The 17,408-nt window shown below is 39.5% G+C and overlaps 1 protein-coding gene and 1 non-coding gene across 5 annotated transcripts in view; both read right to left on the bottom strand.

The window, feature by feature from the left end:
- Positions 1-17,408, bottom strand: part of LOC101992922 (sodium channel protein type 2 subunit alpha) — a 118,504-nt gene that overhangs the window by 67,503 nt on the left and 33,593 nt on the right. For 2 of the 4 annotated variants that reach the window (XM_026778687.1, XM_013345868.2), the window contains exons 2-5: positions 10,208-10,525; positions 9,198-9,316; positions 1,092-1,181; positions 72-200 (exon numbers count right to left, since the gene is read on the bottom strand). In XM_026778687.1, coding sequence (XP_026634488.1) covers positions 72-200; positions 1,092-1,181; positions 9,198-9,316; positions 10,208-10,474 — 605 coding nt within the window. In that variant the 5' untranslated portion in view covers positions 10,475-10,525. Of the gene's footprint in view, positions 1-71; positions 201-1,091; positions 1,182-9,197; positions 9,317-10,207; positions 10,526-12,184; positions 12,258-17,408 lie in introns of those variants that run through there. The other 2 variants (XM_026778686.1, XM_013345869.1) reach the window with 2 other exon arrangements.
- Positions 8,223-8,295, bottom strand: Trnak-cuu. The gene has a single exon. It is a non-coding gene; the product is annotated as a tRNA-Lys (tRNA).

Here is a 17,408-nt window from a genome sequence, read left to right as displayed (position 1 = left end):
ACCGAGAACTACAGTAGAGGCTCCGATTGCATTCATTCTACCAAGAGAGAAAACATTACAAAAATACTCACGCAAAAGTAATAACTGTGAAGTCCAACCAGTTCCAGGGGTCCCGTAGAAATGTGAAATCTTCTAGACAAAAGCCCCTTGCGAGTATTTTAATAAGTGATTCAAAAGTATAAATTCCTGTGAAAGTATACCTGAGAAAAATAGCCGAGTTCACATTAAAGATTTTATAGGTCGTTTCCATAGATATATTTAATTTTTAAAGGCTGTTTTGGTGCCAGACCTGAAACCAAGGCCTCACACATAGTAAGGAAGTACTCCCAAGCTATGATGGTACATATCCTAAACCTGACTTGGCTGACACATGAATGCAGGCTCCACCTTGGTTTCTAATAGCATGCTTAGGCAGGGCTTAAGGCAAAAAGTACCACTACATTCCCAATGATATTCTCATCCACTGTAAATCAATAGATATTTTGCTTGCTATATCATTCAACATTAAGGATGTAAAAAACACTACTCTGTATGATGATAGCATCTGAACTACTCCGGCTGACTTTCAGTATGATTTAAGCAGATAGATGCTAATTTATAAATGAGTAAGGTAGCAGCTATCAGTAGTTTCCAGTGTACAAAATTCAAAAAGCAGATTAGGGTCCACAAGTATCAACAGACAAATCAACGCAGCTCTTTGAGACACTGAAATCTTTGACCTAGAGCAGAAGTTCTCAGCTGGTAGGTCACAACCCCTTAGGGAGGTTCAAATGACTCTTTCACAAGGGTTGAATATCAGATATCCTGCACACCAGATACTTAAATTATGATTCATAACAGTAGCAAACTTGCAGTTATGAAGTGGTAATAAAAATAATTTTATGGTTGGGGGAGTCGCCACAACATGCAGAACTGTATTAAAGAGTCACAGCATTGGAAAGGTTGAGAACCACTGTCGTAGAGGAAGCCGGGGGTGGGCATGAATGTGAATGAAACTCATGATTCCAGTGGCTAGAAAAAAATGTTGTAAGGAAACCGGAAATGTCTTGAAGTACTAAGTGAGTAATTGGAAACATGCACTTCATACTTACTCCACATTCTTTGTCCAGTCTGGAGGATTACTCATGGTCATAAATACACAGTTGGTAAGAATCGTGCACATGATGAGCACATTGAATAAAGTAGAAATATATTGTCAAGGAAAACAAAGTCAGCAGAATACCACCTTCATGCAAGCCCCTGTCTTCACCCCACTAACTCTAAAACGAGCATGCTCATTAAATAACACATTTTATCTTCAACTTTCTTTCGTGTCTGTGCTTCAACTCCACATGCAAAATGTACATTCAAGAAACCATCAACTCTTTTTAGACTAGTAAGAAACATAATTAAGTATAGAAAATGCAAAGACATGAGGTAACTGGTGAATAATTTATCAATGTAAATTTTCTTCAGGATAGAATCAACCAAACAACAGAATCGCAAGTTCACTTTATAAATAAACTAGTGTCGCAAATGTTTGACAAAAGAATTAAAAGAATTAGTGAAATACATTATGAGTTTATTCTAAGGGTCTCCCCTGGGAGAATGTTGTACACAAAGTTCCTTTCTAAATGAAAGGCACAACCTCCAACAAAAAATCCTGAAATGTAAGAAAATATGGCTGCTGATAATGCTGTTATCTCTTGGGTTCACAACCAAGTCAAATCGGTTACTTAGTTTGTTTCAGTATTGATCAACTTGGTTTTAAAAGGAAGAAAAAAAATCACAGAATTTCTGTGAAAACCAAACTAGCAAAACATGTTAAATATCCTATAACTCATTATACCTGACAGAGAGCTCATACTCAGCAAACAATTCTTTTTATTTACCCCCCAAACAGAGAAAACACTGATTATAATAATTATCTAATTTGCTTCCCACATTACCACTGAATGTTTAGACACTACTCATCTTGTATTCCTTTGGCAAAATGAAAACAAGCAGAAAAAAGTTTCTTATGAAAAGGGTCAACAATCAAATATTTGAAATGATTGGTGTTCCACATTTAACATAAATCACATTTAAGTTACATAAAACACCATTTCTTATGAATGTACACATGATCGTAATAATCTCATAGATGAGAAAATGGTGTTCGTATTCTTTCTTGCTTCTTTTTATCATAAACCATTTAATCTCTTTTATGAAACAAAAAGGCCTTGTTCAAGGCCAGGGAGTCTGTAGTGTTCTATTAATCTAGAAAGACAGCTTTTACTTATAACAGGCATTAGTCAAAGCAATAACTGAGATTTTGGGTTTTAATAATATTCTTGCTAATGCTTAATTCTCAGTTTGTTCTAAAATATCTACATAAGAGTAATTCTAAATGAGTGATGAGGATCAACTACGTGATGGCAGAACAGTCTAGAAATAGAAAACAGAATTTTCAAGAGGAAACACATTTTCCTTTATTGCTGAAAACACCAAAATATATATGTGCATATATGTGTATGTATATATATGTGTGTATATTTATATATATATACCTACATATATATTATTTAATATATACACATGGAAATTTACAATCAGTATAAGGAAGTAGAAGTCCCTCTGTGCTGGGCCCTGCGAGGATGCACAATTTCTTGGCAGATGGGCAACATTTGAAATGCATGATCCTTAACCACAGTGGTCCCAAACACAGTCCTGTGTGTTCTGACTTGGATCCATTTCCTACCCCCCACAAAGATAATTCCAAACATTCTCTATGTCCTTCAATTTCCAATCCTCTCCTCCCCTCCCTTTCCATTGCAAGTTGATGACCTCATTTCTTATTTCACAGAGAGATAATGATAACATCAGATTCTGCTTGCCACCCCAACTTGGCAAAGCTCTCTCTGTCGGGACTTGCCCTCTTTCCCCTGTTACAGTGGGGAGATTTCCATCTCTCCACCTGTATTCTGGACAGCTACCTTTTCCAGATGTTTTAGGAGTACCTTAGCTCTCCATTCTCCTACCTTTTGTGTCCCTTAGCTTCTTCCCACCAACACAAACTTGGCTATATCTCTCCCATCTTGAGAGAGAGAGGGAAGGCCTTTTAACGCACAACTCTCATCACAGCTTCTGGTTTCACATCTTTTCTACACTTCACATCCAAAGTTCTTGAAAGAGATATTTATCTTTCTTGTCCTTACAACCCTATATCATCTTCAGCCCTCCAGTTATTCTGTCTAAAGATGAAAACCTCTGTGTTGTCGCACTGAGAAGAAAATGATAATCTACAGCTATAACATGGTTATTGTCTGACTTGCATTTCAGCTGAGAGCACCAAAGATGACCCCTCCCCTTTACATTAAGATCTTTTCTCTTTTGTTTCCTTCCAATTGCCAGATGGTGTCTGCCTCAGGAGCAACAGCATTTCTGTGCCGTTCGAAATCTTTCCTTGTTCTTTGTGAACAGAATCTAATCCATATCCTGTTGCCTGCTCTCAGCATCCTAAGTGCAATAGGAATCTGTAGTTGTCATCTGTGTCTTTACAGGAGCCAAATCCTTCTCTCCAGGTGACACATCTCTCTAGGTCCATACACTCAGCTGTGTGTATGACGTCTGCACTTAGGTATCCCATTGGCTCTTCCAAACCATTTGAAAGATGTTGAGTTCTTAAACCGAACTCACATCCTTCCTATCCCTCTGCTACTGTGGATTACAGCTCCCTTACAACCTCTGTATTCTCATGATTTAGTCAGCAGCCTAGGAGATAGCTTGGATTTCTCTTTCTTCCTGAACTTCCATATCTAACTTCCACAGAACATTTCCAGCTTTGTTGCCTATATCTGGATTCAGTCCATTCCTCTCCATTTCCATCTTACTGAGTTTTCCAAGTGTTCACCAAGACCAACAGTACATGCTACAATGCTTGAACATTATTGTGCTTTCCTCAGAGATAATCTTTCTGAATTAGTTCATTCTACATGCTACACCAAATGTAACTAGGATCATTTGGGCAGCTTCCCACTAACCTATATATCCCATCACTATGTGATGCTATAATGTATTAACATAGGGTCAGGATTCTAAGCTGTCTTCAGCTCTTTTGCTTTTCATCGCACTAGCTTAATCCTAATCATTTTTAATTGTTTTAAAGTTATGGGATGTGATGAGCATATTATATGAACACTGTTTAATATTCACAACAGTGATTGATCTGATTAGGTCTATCTGTGTTACCTTACCATAGAAGTCTAATGCCAAAGTCTATATACACAATGGATACGGGTTCCTTTACTGTTAAATCTTTGAACATGTAGAATAGACACAAAGTGAAAACCAAAACCCTCATGAAATTATGTCACATAGTGGACTGAGACATGGTCTTATAATTCTTAGAAAATGCTATTCCTAACAGGAAAATTCAATTATATGTAACAAAGTAAAATATATTTCAAGATAAACAGTAGAGATAATGATTACTATCTTATAAATTACAGATACTAAAACACATTTAAAATAACTGTTCATATCGTATAGTTATCACTTTGATAGCAAAATATGTACTTTTGTTAATAATCATAATAGACACTGAACAAACACAAGTATTTTCCTTTCAAAATAAGAGATAGAATCAAGCTCATATATTTCCGGCAGAGCATTATTTGCAAACACAAAATTTCAAATTTGACTACTTTATTAATCATTATCAGTTATTATTTTTCAATTGATCATAATTTTCAAATTTCTGGATTTTAATGAGTACTGAAATAGTAAGGATTCAGCAAAATTTAAACCACATTAAAGACATAGTATAGATATGTCTATTACATTGGCAAGACCACATATTGAAAAACTATGAAACTATGAAATCAAGGCACATTTTTATGAGCTAAAACCAGAAGCAAATATAGACATCCTATATGATTTTCTAAATATAAAGGCCAAGAGATAAACTGAAGATAGTTTTCAAAAGTCTAACTTATCTTGAAAGAATACATCCATAACAGCTTGGCTATATAAAAATAAAATACAAGCAAACTAATCTATATCCTATCAGAATTATTGGTTTCTTGGTACCAAAAACTTATAAAAGTAGTTTGACCTATTAATAGATACTAACTCAGCAGTTGGCAATTTTTTAAATAATTTCTATGTGTATGTGATAAGAAAATGCTTTTTTAAAAGCTTATATTGAAAGTGATTGTGTAGTTTCGACAAGGAGCATTGGCAGGCCCACCTCTATGACCATGAGGCCTTCAGTCCAGGACTCAAGGATAAGACTCAATCTTCACCAGCCACTGTGGTTCAGTTTGAACTGGCAGCAGAGTGAAGTAGCAGGCTCAGTTTTATTGTATTAATGTGGGTGCGTGTACCAACACTTTTCTCATAAGATGCAGTTGTTATCTGCTAAGACAATGATCGGCCATTTATTTTTATTATCATTCATCATCAGGGTTTTTGAATATGGAGAACTTTTGTCATTGCTGTTGCTCTCAAGGAAGGCAAGACTACTCTGTTCTAAAATGTGCAGTAACTTACGTATATCCAGAGAAATTGAGGAATTTAAAAAACTCACAATCTATGGGTAGAAAAATGTTTCATGTTATTAGTTTCTAACTTGTTGTGAAGATTAAACAGTGGGTTAGGTCTCTTTTGATATATGAGCATATTTCTAAGTCAGGAAAATTACTGATTAATGTAATAAATATAAATAATATATATCCATATATATAAATATGTAACTTGTTAGAATATAGTCAGGCAATAACCTTTGACTATTAAAGGAAGAAGAAAGGGAAATAACTAGGTTGAACCATTCTCTTTTCTACAGAGAAGTATCATTGTTTTATATAGAAAACTTTTTTTAAGTCTACACAAATATCATGTAAATATAATATTTGGAATCAGGGAAATGAACTTTTAAAAATACAGAGATGAGTATTGTTAATACCTCCAATGTGTTAGATATGAATTCCAAAATTGGTTTTCTTCCATTGAAAGAAAAATACAACATCACTTGACTGAGAATGGATAACTTGTTTTAACCTTTAGCCCCAGGACTGACCGAAAACATTCAGGAATCTGGGGCTGCTGGCTCACACCTGTGACTGAAATGCCTGAAAGACTGAGCACCAACAGAAAGTTCCAGTCAAGCCTGGACTGCATAGTGAGAGCCTGGAGAGAGAAAGAGACAGAGACAGAGAGAGACAGAGTGACAGAGACAGAGATGAAGAGAGAGGGACGGAGAGAGAAAGAGAGAGATACAAAAAGAGGCAGGGAGCAAGGACACTATGTCTCAGATAAGGACTAAGCATTAGAAACTGCTCGGCTGTATTTCTCATCAGGAAAGAAAGGTATTGGGCGGTGGGGGGAGGGGTTTGCCTGCGTTTTGGCCATTTCAAGCGTCAAATGCCAAGCAGGACTAAGAACCTTTTCTTTCCAAGTACAAGCTGGAACAGAGTAATGATACATGCAGGATTCGTTCAGAAAGATGGGAAGATTTTCTTTTGTGATTGTAGCATGGCAGCTAGTTTTGCAGCTGCCACCACCAGCAGCTGTCCTAAGTACTCTTCCTCAAGAACTTCCTACATGCTTGTCATGGATGCTGGTACTAGGTACTTGTCACATAATCTGTTTGTTCTTTTTGTAATAGGCTCTCATGTAGCTCAGGTTGGCCCCAGACTCACATTGTAGCTGAGGATAGCCTCGAACTTGTGAGCCATCTGCATCTGTCTGAGCACGTGTTTTTGTGGGTTTGTTCCACCAGCCAACAATGAATTTATTGTCACGATTTACATACTATGGCTGCAGTTTTACCAATGGAGAAACTGAGATAAAATGCTAACAAGTATGCTAAGTAAATACATCTCAGGTAGGATCGGAGTCCTGGTTTCTGATCTCTAACAGGATAGTTTTCCTTCTCCTCCCCTTTGTGAAAGATGGACAGTTAGTTCAGTGTTAGTTGTGGAGGGTCTCAGGATTTTAGTGGTTTAATCGGGTGTAACGACCATACATAACATCCACACAGTACCATCTCTAGCCCCACCCTTTCTGGATTTTAGACTCGCATATGTACCTAAGTCCTCAGTCCCTGTCCTAATATCTAACAGGTGTCACAGATACGGGTGCTGAAAAGCAAGCAGTCGATTGTCTCCAGGTTCTTGTCGTCAGAGCTGTTCCAGGATCAGTCCATAGGAACTCCAGTTTTCTCTCTGGCCCAAACTAAGCACTTGGTGCCATCTTTAGTTTCTCTTACTACATTATTGCCAGCGTTCAGTTGCCCTGGAAACTGTCAGCCCTTCTGCAATATACGTGTAAATTTGGTGGCTCTCTGATTCTCTCGCCCATAGTCAACTACTGTCCTGTGGCCACACCCAAGCATTTTAACACAGGAAAGGCATTACTATGAGAACCACAGGATCAAGGCTTGAGCTTGTGTGTGGCGTGAAGCACAGAGCATTCTAAAAACCAGCTAGAGATGGTCAGTGTCGCATACGTTGTGTTTGGTGGGATCTCTGCCCAGTTCTTACAGTATCACCAAAAGATAGAAGACTTTATCTGCATTTACTATGAGCCCTCTTGCCTCTTTTCTTCATGAATCTCTACTTCAAGATGGTACATTTGAAATATAACATCTTAGTTCATGAAATTAGGGAGTAAACTTATTTAATTCCTTAGAAGGGAAAAAATCTATGCCTCAGCATCACTTAAAAGACCCTGGGTGCCCCAAAAGTTCATCTTGAAGATGACCAGATGGCTCAGTGGGTTAAAGAGCTCTCCATCAAACCTGATGACCTCACTTTCATCCCCAGCATCCACAAGGCGGAAGGAGAGAAGTTGCTCCCCCTACTCATCTTACCTCTACATCTATACCTTCTTATATGTGCAAATCTCTCTCCCACAAATAAACAAACACAAACAAATCTAAAAATTAAAATATGAGTTCCTTTTAGCCATCTTAATAGATATAAGCCTGCTTACCCGTTTTGCAGCTGTGTTCCTTATGATAAAAGGCAAAGCCATGTATCATCTGAATCTCCAGAGAGATCCTAGTATGTAGGGATAAGTCCCGCCCCTTAGGGGCGTGTTCGCCTTGGGCTAATGTTTGCCTATAAATTTGGCGAGCATGCTCCCAGCTGCTGCTTCTGCTTTCCCTGTCTCCGCGGGAACAGTGGTTCTGTAAGTCTATTAAAGCTGTATATATATATTTTTACAATCTGTCTGCATTCGTTTACGCCATTACATTTTGGCGCCCAACGTGGGGCTCGAACCCACGACCCTGAGATTAAGAGTCTCATGCTCTACCGACTGAGCTAGCCGGGCCAGGCGGCTGGGGTGATGGGGATGCAGCCCCGCCGCTCCGATTACAACACTAGTAGAAGCCATGTCCTGACAGCCAGATTCTCTCCTAAAACTTCTGAAACTGCCTGTGCCCTGTACTAGGGGATGTCTTGGCTGGGGCTGTCTCCTGGGATTCTTAACTTTCAAGGACTTTCATAAAGTGAGGATAATAACTTTTATGAAATGTTATATAGAAGATATGATCTCTTTACGTTTTGAAACAGAATGCTGCCTCCTTCTTTTATACAAGGGTTAACACTTCTTCCATCAGGGGAAGACAAAATTGATTTTCTCTTCCATCCAGAATTGGGGAGAAAGTCAGTACAAATGCCATTGGGGAGCGAACCTGGAGAAACATTAAGTCGTGTGTGTGTGTGTGTGTGTGTGTGTGTGTGTGTGTGTGTAAACTCACTTGTAAATACTCAAGAACTCAAAGTTTACAAGCACTAACATAACAAGAGAAATTTGTACAACTGTGACCAAAAAGACACAGAATACACAGCACAGATTCTGTGTCCCTGTGTGTTTTAAACAATAAATTACTGAGGAAAAGTATTGCATAGAAACTGCTCAAATATAACACTTTGGAGGCATGAAAGGCTATCCTGGCAGTCTAGTTAAAATGAATGAAGTTGTGGAGGTAGCAAGTGATTGGAAAGGAAACAGAAAAGAAAGAAGCATCGAATCAGAGAGGAGAGAGCTACTCAGAAGGTAGATAAGAGCTTTGCTTTCCCGCTGTCCCCCTTGCCACAGGCTTACTGCTGAAGAAGAGGAAAGAGAGAGAGAGAAACACTGACTGTCACACATATGTTGAAAAGGCTCAATTTTATAATTAAGTCAAAGAAAAAATGTACCATTTATATGACATATTACTAAAAGGATATGAATGTACCAAAATCTTAATAGCTAATTTTCTAATGGGGTTGAAGGGAGTTAGGATGTACAGGGCAGAGGTGGCACTGAACCGAGAGATTGCTTTCCCTTTATTCAATACTATAAAGGTCTGAAAAAGAAAACACAACAGGCAGAACATGATTTACCGAACACATCAAGGCCACTGTAAGAGAGTAAGAGACCCCTCTAAAACACCACATGTTGTAACAGTTACCAACGCATGGCATTGCGTTTTTTGGCAAGGCAAAATATTCCATACTTGGTAAGGGACGTTGGGAGGTAAGGAATACAAAGATAATTTTGTGATTAGCGCCACAGGAATTCTTGGCACCTTTGACAAGCAGTTCTCTCGTATTTTCAGCTATGTCTATAGTTCTCACAAAACATAACAATGAGGCTGATTCAGTAACTTCCTCATTTAGGGAATTTTCTCATGAAGACCTTGGGGTTTTCCAAATGTGGTCTTTGATAGGCTTTTTGTGGGGGCATTTGCATGTGCTCTAGTATAATTTCTTCTGAGGGGAGCCACAGGACAGTGACAATCTGTGGTATGGAGGCATAATTAAGCCTGCTAAGGACGTAAGCCTTTTGTCAAGTTCTGGGTAGAGGGGTATCTTAGATCCTGCCCTTAGAAGTATAAAAATCATATGCTCCCAATTTCCACTTTTCGCCTCATCATACTGCAGTAGTACCAGGGTGAATCTGAACTCAATTTACGGTGTAATTAGTATTATAAAAATAAATCATATTTATTTATTAATAAAAATAAACTTCTTTGTCTTCCTCACATGCCCTCTTACAGGATCCCTCTTCAGTATCCGCCTGTCCCAAGAAGGCAGGCTCAAACAAGTGCTGTCACAAACACTTATGATAACTAATTCTTCCATTGCTGGATCAGGCCCACCCAGCATCCTAGAGATACTTTAAGAGACGGAAGGAGGTTCCTTCTTCACCATCTTAAGGAAACATGAAAATAAAAGCAACTGGACTAAACACTCACTTTCTTATTGATATAGTAGGGGTCCAGGTCCTCCAGGGGCTCTGACACCATCTCTGGAGGAATGTCTCCATAAATAAAAGGAAGGGATTTTCCTGCTTCCAAGTCACTGTTTGGCTTTGGGCCATTTTCGTCATCTTCGTCCTTGCGTTCCTGTTTGGGTCTCTTGGCTTTCTCTTCTGCAATGCGTTGTTCAATAGCAGCAAGGGATTCCCTGGTAAAGAAGCGGAAGCTGTCAGGTCCTGGCGGTACCAGCACTGATTGTGCCATCTTTTCATCCTGCTTCTTTAATCACTGTTTAGCTCCTCGCATAAGAAAGTGCTACAGAGACAGGAGGGGAAAAAGCAATGACCATTAAGAAAGAAGGTGAGGGCGGCAATCACAGGACACTGAGCAAAACGTACGTAAAGCAAACGGCTAGAGAACTTCGCAAAGGCAACTGCATCTAGCATCGTGAGCTCTCTCCTGTGCATGCATTTCTCTGCCTGCATGGGGATCTTTCGCTCGCATCCAGTAGGTGTGTATGAGGTAATCCGTTCTCCCACTCCTGAAATGTTTGAAATGATTTGTGCTACTTGGGGGAAAACACCCTGCTCAGAGCTTGCAAATGGAAGATACTGGTGCATGCTTGCTGTTTCACTTGTGTGAATATTTTTTGGGGAGCTATTTCCCTCTTTTGCGTTCTTTCTGGAAATATGTCAGTTTCAAAACAAGAGCAAAAAAAAAATCACACAAAATCATAGAAGCAGGGCTGTGTGGTAATCTTCCCCCCACTCTCTTTCTCCATTTTCTTTTTCTTTCTTTTTTTTTTTTTAAGTTTTCCTTTGACCCAATTTATCACCTTTAAGTGTTCATTCAAAACTGTGTCACCTGAGAAATCCTGCAAGACCTGCCTGTGGAAACAGGTAGAGAAAGAGGGGAGGGGAGTGGGGTGAGGAGGAGCAGGAGATGCCCGGCTGTGCTTGGACCTGCTGGCAAACTGCACAGGAAGGGACCAGGCACCTGCCAACACAGGCAGGATGTCACTCCCATCAGAGGTCTGGAGCTTGGGCCTCCTAGCTTAACAAACTGTTGCCAACTAGTGTAATTGCTTCTTAAACGAACGAGTTCGTAGTCCGCAAAGAAACACCACAGAGGGATACCAGGTTTTCAAGGAAGTCCCATTTCACAAAAATTTAGCAGAGTAGTTCAAATATCCATTTCAGAATGTGGACTTGGAAAAATAAAATAGCCTAACACAGTTTCTCTTTTAAGCATAGCCCCTATGGCATGGGCTTTCCTGATGATGTAAATGGGCTTTAACTGATGCTCAAATCACATCTTGTTTATTAAAGTAGATAACTTGACCGATGTGGTTGCAAATGTGATCTCAGCCAGTTACAGGAATTTCTGTGCTATTTAAAGAACACAGCAACATTTTTGACCCTAGAATGCCATTTCTTCAAAAGTCACTTTATTTATTTTTTCTAAAAAAAAAATCCATTTTAACCTCCACACTACAGAAATGAGTTGCCACTGTCATATGTGAAATGCCTCTTCTAGGAGTAACACAAGTTGCCAATTCATTTCTGCAGTCTCCACCTAGTAAAACACAAGAAAAATCCGAACAACACAAGCTGCTGAATAGTTTTCCATTAAGAAATGTACATAAATATAATTTTATGAAGTTAACCAGAACCTTTCCGGTGCCGGGTGTCAGTCTGCCCTGTCAGCATCACAGGGTCTCCAGACCATCCCTCATCTTCCTTCACTCATCCCCAGAGGTTCTCCTGCCTAGCGGTAGGCACAGGCATCAAGATGGTCCTTCCACATTCAAGGGGGGCACTGCTGCACCCCTGCCTAAGGGGACAGACATGCTAAAACATGCAGCCAGCAGTTTCAAAATGCAAAGGGTTCCCCTACAGATTTCCCCAAGGATTCTACTGCAAAGGTAGAGAAACCTCACAGAGAACAAGCATAGTAAGAACAGGAACACATTACCCCTGCAGAAGCTTTTATACTCAGAGTTTGGGAAGCTGGAACCAAGGCGCCTGCAGCTAAAATTCCATCATGCTTTAAAAAAAAATTAAGAAAGAAAAAGATTTTTTTTTTTTTTTTCAAATTCTCCTTTAAAGACCACACCTAACTTCCTGCAAGAGGATTCTGGTAACTGAAGTAAGAACGGGCATTTCCTGTCTGGGGACTACAAAGTGACATTTTTGTAACTGCCACTAGAGGGCTGGGAGCTGTGAAGAAAAACACCTCAGAAAAACACCGCGGAGGCGGAAGGCAGCCCGCAGAGTTCAGGGGTGGAGCCCGGAGGGTCTGTAAACTGCAGAAGACCTAAAGCTTCGTGACAGGTGGCGGAGTTACCTAGCTGAACCGCAACGCTTCCGTGCGTTCCTTTTATTTTCTAAGCCAGAACGTCATTTCATCAAAATAAATAATGCAAAAGTATGAAGAAGCCAATAGCCAAGGGTTAAAAAGATTCCAATCTCAGTAGTTGGTTGCTGATTCTATTAATGAAATCATATTAATGGACACATTATACACAGTCAGATTTAACATTATTCTCCGTTCCAGAATATCTGGGCTCCAACAGATTGTTTGCAGATATAATGAAGAGGCAACCCTTGTGCTGTGTAAGTAAATGTTCTCCAGTAAGAAATGTTGAATAATGCACAAGGATTTTTTTTTTCCCCTCTGACTAGGTCACTGAAGAGGAACCAGGGGGGATTTGGAGAGATGGTTCTGTGAAGAAAGCACTTGCTGCACCAAAATGAGAGCCTCAGTTTGTATCCACAGCACCTACATAAAAATGCAGGCAGATCCTATAGCCCGCCTGCAGTCCCAGGGCTACCAAAGCAGAGACAGTGAATCTCCAAGCTGAGCTAGATAGACTAGCCAAAGCAGTTTCCTCCAGGTTCAACGGAGAGACGCTGGTCAATAAACACAAAGGAAAACAGTCAAGGGAGATACCTAGCACAATCGCTGGCCTTGACACACATGCCTCCCTCCATGTACGTTTTTTCACAAACATGCACACACACTGAAATACACACTCCGTACCCGTGGTTTTCATCTGTCTTAATGCTGTGATGCCTTAATGCTGTTCTTCATTCTGTCATGAGCCCCGACCATAACATTATTTCATTGCTACTGTAATTTTGCTACTGTTATGCATCATAATATAGAATCTGATATATAGGATATCTGATATACAACCTTCAGAGGGCTTGCGACCCATGGGTTGAGAACATCAAGGTACATAAACCCCAAAGGAAAAAATATATACAGAAAAGAGGAGCTACCAGAAAAAAAAAGTAGTTCTGACTGGAGACTGAGACCCTAGCTGGCACTCTGTCAACTAATAACATAATAAGATGGAGGATTTACTGTGTGCCAGTTACTGGGCTAAGATGCCTGCACGCATGACCCCATAACTCTATGAAGTCATGCTTTCCAAACTTGTATTTGAAAAGAGAGAGGAACACTGAGATCAGGAAGTCTCCAGAAGTCATGTAAGCACAACTCAAGCTCCAAGTCTGACAACAAAACCTGTAACCTTTCCACAGTCATGAAAAGAAACACTCACACAGCTTCAGCCTAAAGTGAACAGGAAACCACACCTGGGCAGTGGCGCAAGTTTGTCTTTCTTGTCTACCTGCCTGGTTTTGGAATCACCTAGGAGACACACCTCTGGCCATGTTTATGGAGTGTGTTTTCAGGGAGGTTTAAACCAACCAAAAGTCACACTGAATAGAAGAGGCCCTGTGACAGGGTTTGGAGTCCTAGATTGAATAGCACAGGAAAAAAAAAAAAAAAAAAGGAGGAAGCCAATGGACTACCAGAATGTTTTGCTTTTAAACTACAGACACAATGTCCCCAGCTGCCACATGCTCCTGCCACCTCCTGTCTCTGTGCCCTTCCCACCATGATGGATTGGGCACCTTCTTAAATCGGGCATTTTCTAACTTCCATGAAAAGTGAACAATACAAGTTAATCTACTAATGCTACATATTTGCACATTTTTTCTTGTCTTGTTTTCAGCAGAGATAGTACTTGTTGGAAATGAAGAAGGGGGAAAGTTAGCCAGAAATAGTATTTTACTCACTGGAGCATATATCTTCTGGTTGTAAGGGAAAATGACTCAAATAGGTTACAGCAAAAAGAAAATTTTTGAAAAAAAGTAAGGATTTGTTGGTTTGCATTTTATTGTCCAAGGCTAACATTAAGTATAGGGAGAGTCAGGAGGACCTCAAGTGATGTCATCAGCACAGAGTTACACTGTACCTTTCGGCTCTTATAGTGAGAGGTACTTTATAGAAACTCTTAGTCCTACACAAAGTCCAGATTGCCAACTTCCCAAACTCAAGTGTAATAGGAAAAACAACAATGCAACACACACACACACACACACACACACACACACACACACACACCCCAAACAACAAAAACCAAAAAGCTGTTATTGTCTCTCACTGGCCCCAGTTCTAGATAGGTCTTAAAGGGCCAGTTTGTACAGAGCAATGTTTCCAATGAACAGGCCTTTCCTGAGCTACTTGCTTTGGAACAGAAAATCCTCCCCTAAGGCATGTGAACCGTAAGGTCATATTGGTGAAATGGAAGTACCCAAAACCAGCATGGGGTGGGGAGAGATCTGAAGAGACAGCTCTGTGGTTAAGAGCACTTGCTGCTCTTCCAAAGGACCTGAGTTTGGTTCCCAATGTCTATGTTCGTGGCTCACAATTCTCATAATTCCATCTCTCTCTCTCTCTCTCTCTCTCTCTCTCTCTCTCTCTCTCTCTCTCTCTCTCTCTCTCTCTCATACACACGCACACACACACACACACAAACAAAAATGAAAAAAGTCTTAAAAAAACAGAATTGTGATTAGTGTAGTAGGATATATTAACACAAATAGGTACTTTAGTAATATACTAGTAGTCAAATTTCAATGCCTGGAAATCTGGTAAATAACATCGATATCAGAATATACACACAGTTAGTTATCCGAGGACTTCAATTATACTCATTTGTGCAGAATATTTTGTACTAACTTTTTAGGTGAGGTTTATTTTTGGAAGACTCAAAAAACTGGAGAGACAGCAATATTACATAAAGAAGTTGGAAAAAGAAAGAACTAGAAATTGTATTTCTAAATTCTATTGTCATTGCTCTATTATTTCTTTGTCAATGATTTATTTTCTTTGGTTTTCCAAATCATAAAAATGAAGGGCATAAAGAGTTAGTGAGATAGTCTAGGTATAGTCCTGCTTTCTTGTAATCTGCTTGCTAGGAAGATGGAAAGAGGAAAATTCCTGGGGCTTCCTGGATAGCTGGCTCATCTTAGCAGGCAAACTCCACATCAGAGAAAGATCATATCTCTCAAAGAAAACAAGGGGACTGGCACTTGGGGCTCAACCTCTGTTCTCCACACATGTGTGCACATGTATCTGCATATATCATGCATATATAGAGACACATGAACCTATATGTGTATAAACATACACATGTACAAAGGAACATTGATGAAATAAAAATGCAAATTAAGCCATTTTATTATACGTAATGATATAAACATAAATGATACATTTATACTTCCATAAAGGGACAATTATAAACTCAAGGCTACGTAGTAGCTATTGCATAACTAATTCCTCTGCATAAGAATTGACATTTATATGATGTAATAAGTACTGTAAAGATAAACACAGCAAGAAAATGACTATTATTATTTACTGTAGATAAGGATGTAATCATGTAGTAATTTATAATGAATAGCTCTGGGTAACTTAAGATCCTAGAGATTTTGGCACCCCAGTGTGAAGAAGGTTGGGGAAAATCCGAGAAATACGAGTTTCTAGCAGTGCCCTTTAAGTCCTGTTTTTAAATAGTGACTTTGTTTTCTTCAATATATCCAAAAATTCAGATAACACTTGTTAAATCTAATTTGAAGTTTTGTTCCCTCCAGATTTCTCAGCGCCTTTAGTCCTGGCGTTGGAGTCTGTCCTGTGCTTTTTAGTGGTCTCCTGCTGTGGTTTTGTGTTTCATTTCTCTTTATTCAGCCTGAATCCAGCCCATTTCTGTAAGGAACAATTTCCCCAAGGGGGAGAAAGTTCTGGACAACCAGACTTTCATGTTTCCTGTGGTAGATTAGGAAGGGAGCACAATGCTCCATGAAAAAGCAGAGTGCAGGATGTACACGTTGAAAACTGTCAGTTTTTCTTTTTCAATACTAGATGCATTCTGATATGGAACAAATTCGTTTTCAGTTCTTTGACTTCATATTTATATGCACTGAATATTTTTTTATTAAAGACAAACATTCATTTTTATGATTGTTATGTCTTTACATTTTTTTCGATTTACAGGAATCCTTATAAATTGTACCACGATGAACTCAGTGAGATATGTCGATTGAAAAAGAATTATTATACGTGCAATTTTTCTGAAAAAGTAAATTATCAAGGGAGATATTCAGGACTGGAAAGATGCATCAGTGAATAAAGTGTTGAATTCAGATTCCCAGAACCCACATAAAATTGGGGCATGGTGATGCTTTCTGAAATCAAGCATTGAGAAGCGGAGATACGTGTGTTTAGCAAATTTGTTGGCAAGGCAATCCAGCAAAATTTCCACAATCCACTTTCAGTGAGAGACCCTGCCCTTCAAAATAAGATAGAGTGCAATAGAATAAGATGCCCAGAGTTGGTCCCTCTGGTAGCTGGAATGGAATTGGCCCCCATAATCTCATAAGGAGTGACACTTTTAGAAGGTGTGGCTTTGTTGGAGTGGGTCAGACCTTGTTGGAGGAAGTGAGTCACTGTGTGGGCAGTTTTTGTGGTTTCCCATGCTCAGGATACCGTCTAGTGTCTCAGTTGACTTCCTGCCGCCCTTAAGACGAAGGGCTCTTAGCTACTCCTCTCTAGCACCACCTCTGACTGCATACAGGCGTGCTCTTTGCCATGATGATAATGGACTGAATCTCTGAAATAGTAAATGAGCCCCCACAAGTATATGCTTTCCTTAGGGACTGCTGTGGTCATGGTGTATCTTCAAAGCAGTAGAAACCCTAACTAAGAAAGTCCCTTACGTCCACAAATGCACACAGAGGTGACTGCAACCCTTTTGTGTGTACACACATGCATATAAAACACTAACTATAAACACATGCTCCTGTGTGCACCTGTGCATGTGTGCAAGCACACACAAGTGTGAACA

This window comes from Microtus ochrogaster, chromosome 4 (genome assembly GCF_000317375.1).
Source record: "Microtus ochrogaster isolate Prairie Vole_2 chromosome 4, MicOch1.0, whole genome shotgun sequence".
Taxonomy (NCBI): domain Eukaryota; kingdom Metazoa; phylum Chordata; class Mammalia; order Rodentia; family Cricetidae; genus Microtus; species Microtus ochrogaster.
This window is presented reverse-complemented; position numbering and strand designations above follow the sequence as displayed.